Source organism: Lathyrus oleraceus, chromosome 6 (genome assembly GCF_024323335.1).
Source record: "Lathyrus oleraceus cultivar Zhongwan6 chromosome 6, CAAS_Psat_ZW6_1.0, whole genome shotgun sequence".
NCBI lineage: Eukaryota > Viridiplantae > Streptophyta > Magnoliopsida > Fabales > Fabaceae > Lathyrus > Lathyrus oleraceus.
This window is the reverse complement of record NC_066584.1, coordinates 94,094,896-94,102,142: the sequence shown is the minus strand read 5'-3', so window position 1 is coordinate 94,102,142 and position 7,247 is coordinate 94,094,896. Positions and strand designations below refer to the sequence as shown.

The following is a 7,247-nucleotide window of genomic DNA, read 5'->3' as shown; positions in this document are numbered from 1 at the left end:
GGTAAGGAAGTCGATTATGCAAGGGGAAGGTATTAGCACCCCAAACATCCATGGTACGCCATGGGAACCGTTTTGATTGTTCTCACTCGAATATGTGTTATATCTAAAGATTACTCGCAAAAGAATGGGGAAAGGGAAGAAATAGATAAAGTGCTCGGTGAGGATTGGGGCCCTCATGCCTACGTATCCTCATAGTGCAATAAGGGATTCAAAGTTTCGTAGTTCCGGGAACTAGTGGTGGGAGATGAAAAGTGTTGGTGTAAGCCCTAGAGGCCAATACTTTTGGTACTTGTATCGAATTATTTATTAATAATAAAAGGCTTTTTCTTTATTATGTTTGTTTAATAAAGTCCCTAGAATAGCTAGTCCGTTTAATGTATCAAGTGTGACTTAATCATGAGATCACATTAAACATAAGGACGCTATTCTTAAAGTATCTGTAGTCGAGCTTTATTGTGAAGTGAGATAACATTAAAGCATTAAGACTATTATGTATATATAGACTGATGATCAGATCTCATGGATCATGGATAAGGAGTTATCAAGTCTTAAACATAGGTATGAATATTAAGAGTAATATTTATACTGGATTGACCCGCTATGAGAATACTATATAGAATGTTATGCAAAGTGTCATAAGTTATTCTCATGGTGATAATGGTGTATACCACCCTTCGACCTGAAACCACTATGGACCCTAGATGTAAAGTCGAGTACCTTATTGTTGATCAAACATTGTCCGTAACTGGATGACCATAAAGACAGTTGATGGATACTCCACGAAACATGCTAAGGGACATGAGTGACCTAGATGGAATTTGCCCATCCCGCGTAACAGGATAAATGTATATGGGCCCAATATTGAACTAGATAAGGATGACACGGTCTATGCCTTGTGTTCAATATAGACATAAGGGCAAAAGAGTAATTGTACATATAAGTATTATCACAAAAGGATTTGTAAGATCACATGACATTTTCGTGTCTTGGGTAGTAGTGATGTGTTGCTAGATACCGCTCACTGTTTATTATGTTAAATACGTGATTTAATATGATTGCCAATGCCGCGAAAACCTACAGGGTCACACACAAAAGGACAGATTGATGAGAGATAGAGTAACTAAGGAACACCGTAAGGTACGGTGCACTTAAGTGAAATGTAGAACATCGTAAGGTACGATGTACTTAAGTAGAATACGAAATATGGTAAGGTACAACGCACTTAAGTGATTTTGGCATATTATAAGATATGGGCCACATACACTTACGTGGGATTTTTTAGCTTGCAACCCACACAAGTGGTTCTATAAATAGAACCCTTGTGCATAAGCATTTGTGCAGTTGCAATTTCGTTTCTCTCTCTCTCTCTCTCTCTCTCACTCACTCACTCAAAGCCTTCATTCCTAGTAGCTAGCATTGTGATTGAAGGAATCCATTCGTGTGGACTGAGTAGAGGCGTTGTCACCGTTCAACATTCGTGATCGCTCCGTATATCTGCATCAAAGGTTTCAATCGCCATAAGAGGTAACGATTCTATCACAGATCATGCCCATTCGTAAGGATCACTAAAGGAGATTTTTTTTTTAATTCCGCTGCGTTTTGGATCGAACATACAACAAAGTCGCCATCAAAATTTATTTATCCCCTAAGGGATGGGAAAACATCGATAAAACCAAAGGGAAAGAGATATACTGGGTAAGGAAGTCGGTTATGCAATGGGAAGATATTAGCACCCCAAACATCCATGATACACCATGGGAACCGTTTTGATTGTTCTCACTCGAATAGGTGTTATATCTAAAGATTACTCGCAAAAGAATAGGGAAAGGAAAGAAATAGATAAAGTGCTCGGTGAGGATTGGGGCCCTCATGCCTACGTATCCTCATAGTGCAATAAGGGATTCAGAGCTTCGTAGTTCCGGGAACTAGTGGTGGGAGATGAAAATAAGTTGTGATTAAAGGTATGGTCTGAACCAAAGGATAATGTTGTTTGAACTCCAAAAAGGGGTGAGATATGAACGCAAGAGTAAACATGTATGAACCAACAAGTGAGGTCCTACAGCGTGATATCACTGTATCGGAACAACCAAAAAAGAATGAATTAGGTGTTTGGTTTCATAACACAAACAACTCTTGGTTCACAAAGAGGTATAAGATGGAGCATAAAGAGATAATATATATGGCTCAAAGAATAGGTATATCACATGAAGTGAATGAAGGTAATATATGAGTGTATCATGGAAATGCCCTAAGGCAGGAATGATAAATAAGTATGCTCGCGGAGGAATCGAACCCTCGTGCCTACATATTCTCATCGTGCAACGAGAAAATCAGAGAAATTGTAGTTCAGCCCATTACGGCTGAAAGTAAAGAGAGATAAATGATAGAGTTGCCAAAGGCAAGGTAGATTGCTTAACAAGCAAGGATGATGTACTAGCTGATGATGGTAATCGACCATAAGGACAAGTGAGATATAGCCAGAGTCTGAACTCTATAGGGCAAGATAGATGAGTGCCATAGTCTGAACTAAATACAAGGCAAGGAATGGATTCCCAGAGTCTGAACTCAAAGGGGGACATAGAGATATAATATCAAAGTCTGAACTTAGAGTCAATGTCAAAGGCTGCCAGAGTCTGAACTCCATGGGCAAGATGTATAAGCATGCTATAGTCTGAACTATAAGAGGTAAAGGAACTTATCTAAATTCCAGAGTCTGAACTCCATCAGGGCAGAAGAGTATGATTCCAAAGTACGAACTATATATGCAATGAAAGAGGTGGCCAGAGTCTGAACTCCAAGGGCTGGATAAACGAAATGCTAAAGTCTGAACTGTAAGGCAGGATAATATGTCAAAGTTTGAACTATATAGACAAAATTAGGATAGCCAAAGTCTGAACTCAATAGGGCGAGGATGCCAAAATCTGTACCTTATAGGCAAGGAATAAAGCCAGAGTCTGAACTCAACAGGGCTAAAGGAGGTTGCCAAGGTTTGCACCTTGAGGGAAAGCAACAAAGTAAGCCATAGTCTGAACTGATAAGCAATGCATGAAGCTATTGATTGAGAAATGGGTACGTGACCCTAAGATAATAATCCCAAGAAATGTATGAACTGAATGAGGAATAGATGATTGATCATTAAAATAGAATACATTGAGAAATAAGATAGGAATAGATAAGATAGAAATAGATTAGGTAGCTCTCGAAGAATCTGAGTTCTCCTGCCTGCGTATCCTTATAGTGCAATAAGGAAATCAGAGCTTTTGTAGTTCAACCAACTAGGGCTGAAAGTAAGGTGATGGAGGCAAAAGAATGTGATTGAATGATTGAATTGAAATGATATGAATGGAAAGGGGGGAATCTTTGTTGTTGTTTCTTGTATTGATGAAGATCTTATCAATCGTTCGATTCGAATCGCACTAAAGTCTATGAATAGAGGTGAATACGATGAGCGCTGAGTCATACGTCCCATATCCAAAGATACTTATAATGGGGGTAGGAATACTCCAATCCCACTCCTTCTCTATTGCTTAAGGCCCGTGTCGTGCAATTTGATTCATGATTGATAAGTTGTTGATGTAGTCCTTGCTTGTTGCGTGATGCTTTACGAAGGGAGAGAGAGACTTGCCAATCGTGAGATTAGAATTGTGTTAAAGTCTATGAATAGAGGTGAATACGATGAGCGCTGGGTCATGCGTCCCATACCCAAAGATACTCAGAATGGGGGTAAGAATACTCCAGTCTCACTCCTTCTCTATTACTTAAGGCTCCTGCCGCACACTTCTAACCTTGACTTGACAAGCTTTTGTAGTTTGTTACCTTTGATTACTTGTATTATCCGTTATTTGGTATGACCGAGGATGCCTTGATTGAAGATCTTGACTTGAGGCTTTGAGCTCCACAACTTAGAAGAAAAGTCTCATTAAGTGACCAAGAATCTTTTGGTCACTCAAATTAGACTGTGGGATTATACAAGTTCAAAGGATTTAATTGATCAAAATTGCTTTTGATCAATTTAAATCGGAGAGTTTGATTTGATTTGAGAAACTAGGTTAGAACCTAATCTAATGGTTAGAGTTGAATTAGACTATCCTAAGGGATCATGTCATGGTTTAATCAAAAATATTGAATAAATAGTCTATGTTAAGATTCCTAAGGGAGCATGTTATTAAAATCGAGATTCTAAACCCTAAAGACAAAATAGTCATTATAAAAGAAATAATACTTATGAAAATGATTTTCTGAACAATTCAATAAAACTAATTAAATTGATTGTTTAATCATTTCTAAGATGGTATAATTAAGATATTACTATTAATTTAATTCAAAATCTATCTAAATTCTAAATCTCCCTTAATCTAATATGGAAATTCTAATAAAACTTTTAATTAGTGTGATTAGTCACGATTAATCCCAACTAACCTAAGGTCTCTAAATCCTACTGAAATATAATTATTCAATTCATCTTGAATTAGATCCTAATCTTAAGACCTCATCAAGCAAATTAAACTAACTAAACACCTAATCAATATAAAAATAATTTTGGGCCATATGTGAGGAAGCATAGGGGTGTAGGCCCAGGCGGAGGGTGTCCAAAAGGATGATAGGCCTGAAGAGGCCCATGACCAATCTATCATTCGAGTCCACCAAGGGGGTGCAGTGTGCCTGCGTGAGGTAATGTTTGGGCCTGAAGCCCAAACAAACTCAACGGTTAGGTCAAGAACAATTGTGGCCAAGAACAACTTCTTGAAACGCGTCCAAACATGGTCATCCGCGACATTCGCCGGCCGCGGTTTCAATGCACGTTTTCTCCTTCCGCTGCAACAGAATCAAACGAAGTCCATGAAGAGAAAATGCTCTGCGATCTTCAACCTTCGAATTGACCTCGACGCTCATCTCCATGGCTTCACGTTTTCTTCTTCAAGCATGAACCCAACACGATTACCAGATGAAGAAGGGATGTCTCTAAATCGCGTCAATCTCGCAATCATAATGGGATTTCGACACACACCGGTACCGAATCCTCTCCCTTCTCCGCCAGCTCAATCTTGAATTGCCTCAATCCTAACCGAAAAAATCCTATTCGTATCCGATTACTCACAAACTCTAAGCTAAGCAAAGCAATGACGCAAGAAGAGAATAATCAACCAACCTTCGAGACGGAGGTGTGTCCCGGGTTTGTTGCAATGGACAAGTCAATGACGGAACCGAACTTGCACAACTTCTGAGAGGTAATTGTTAAGAAATGTGGTTGGGTTTAACTCAACCCTACCAAATCGGTTGGTAGAGTGAGGATTGCCCCTACTTATAAACACATGTTTAGACCATATGTCCAGGACTGAACATCTGAAGCTATCTGGAGCGTGGAAATAAATGGTGGGTGTGGCCCACCCAGATCTTAAATCAGACTCTGATACCATTTGTTGGAGGAGAGTTTTTCACTAGGTGCATTGAACATTGTGAGACTAAGGAAGTCTCACTACAATACTTCGTAGTGAAAAATCTCCCCAACAAATGGGATCATGAGTCTTTGGTTTCAGAAAGGGATCGGTTTACTTGTATCGAAAGTCAACGGCGTCAGTATGGTGAATAAGAAACGTTGAGGGGAGTAACGTTGAGGGGGAGTGTTATGTGTCAAGTGTGAGTGCTGTGGATAATAGTCTCATATTTGTTAATAATATTCCTATTTGTTAATAATATGGAGATTTATAACTGATAGAATCCACTCACCTATCACCTTAAGGTTTTGGGTGAATATGTGGTGTGTCTCTCAAAGGTGTTTTTCTAGATAAGAAAGTCCCCGTATGTTCAATGCTCAAGTCTCCATATTATCAATCAATGTGAGACTATTATCCACACTTGACACATTCTCAACAGTAATAGCTTTTACTCTATCTAGATGCGTGGTGGTGCCGCTGACTATGTGCGAACGAATGATCTGTGTTAAGCACCGTAAGAGTCTCGGCTCAAGCACAATTGGAGCTTCAATGTAAAGCTCCAATGGCTTCCTAATGGAGCTTTTGTGCAAGGTTGAGGGTGAGAGAGTGATGAACGAGTTCAGAGAGAGCTTGAGAGGATGAATGATTGAGAGGGTTTGAGTGTTCTGAATCTGGTTTTCTGGAGGATCAGGTTATATAGGACCTTGATTTAACAGTTCTGTTAAGTTTTTCTCAGCTCCAAGCAGTTTCTGTTAGTTTTTATTACAGATCTGTTAACTGATTCTGTTGGGTGTTAGAGTTAGGTATTAAGTTAACTCCTGTTAGTTAGAATTGGCGCCTTGAGAAGGAGTTCTGTTATTTCTGCTCTGTTAGATTAGTTGGTAAAGTGGAGTTAGATTAAAATCTGTTAATGATAGTTAGTCTATATTAAATTATGCAGGTGTTACTTAAACTGTATGAAGCTATGCGAAACCGGATCAACTGTAAAACTGTTTGGACTGAGCTACTTGTGCATTGGCTTTGGTTAGTTCATGTTTTGTTATTTTAGTTAGTTGGGTTAATGAAATTGAAACGAAATTCAATTCGAAATGAAAAAGCGGAAATTAGTAATGTAGGATTTATTATTTGGTTGGGATAAAATGAGATATTTCTTTTGGTTAAGGTGAGGTGCAGATTTAGCTAACTATTGTTTTTTTTAAAAACTTCTGTTACAGGTTACTTGAAGGAACTGTTGGTATAGGAAAGTTCTAAACCCTGCTACGCCAATTGTCGATGGATGGATGCACGGTATGCCGTAGGTTTGTTAGCTTTCAAATTCTGGTGGAACTATTAATGTAGTTTGGTAGGATTTTGGAGTTAATGGTTGGATTTTAATTATTTGTTAGTGACTTGTTATGTGAAGTCAGAACTAATTTTCCGTTAGGAATGAATTCCTGTTAATTTGTTTCTATTAGCTGTGAAAGGTTATTTAGTTATTGGTTGTTTGTGAATGAATATTAATGGAAAATTCTGTTATGCCATCGTGTGATGTCAATCAGTATGTTAAGAAATCGAAACTGTATTGTACGGTTGAATATTGTTATGAAATGTCGTTGTTACGAATTTGTTAATAAGTTAAAGAAAATGAGATGCTGTAAGAAACAAGCTATTGTGATGAAATCAAAATTGTAAAGTGGATTGTATTTACGTAGCTCGTTAATGTTTCCAACTCGGATTGGTGTTAACAGGTGATAATGTTGCAGGGCTGTTGTTTTTCAAATGCAATTGCTGACTCCTTAGTGTATATAGTTTCTCTGCTAAATGGCGGTAACA

The 7,247-nt window shown here is 38.3% G+C and overlaps 1 protein-coding gene across 1 annotated transcript; it reads left to right on the top strand.

The window, feature by feature from the left end:
- The first annotated feature begins 4,575 nt into the window (after positions 1 to 4,575).
- Positions 4,576 to 6,955, top strand: LOC127093578 (uncharacterized). The gene is made up of 3 exons (XM_051032527.1): positions 4,576 to 5,010; positions 6,376 to 6,458; positions 6,650 to 6,955. The coding sequence occupies exons 1-3, from the start codon at positions 4,675 to 4,677 to the stop codon at positions 6,684 to 6,686; spliced, it is 456 nt and encodes a 151-aa protein (XP_050888484.1). The 5' UTR covers positions 4,576 to 4,674; the 3' UTR covers positions 6,687 to 6,955.
- Positions 6,956 to 7,247: the final 292 nt, after the last annotated feature.

What these genes read in the sequence shown, in the direction of transcription:
- LOC127093578 (XM_051032527.1), top strand. Translation starts at nt 4,675, where the DNA reads ATGTTTGGGCCTGAAGCCCAAACAAACTCAACGGTTAGGTCAAGAACA. An exon ending in TGGGATTTCGACACACACCG is followed by an intron (nt 5,011 to 6,375) that starts GTACCGAATCCT and finishes TAAATTATGCAG; the next exon opens with GTGTTACTTAAACTGTATGA. An exon ending in CTACTTGTGCATTGGCTTTG is followed by an intron (nt 6,459 to 6,649) that starts GTTAGTTCATGT and finishes CTTCTGTTACAG; the next exon opens with GTTACTTGAAGGAACTGTTG.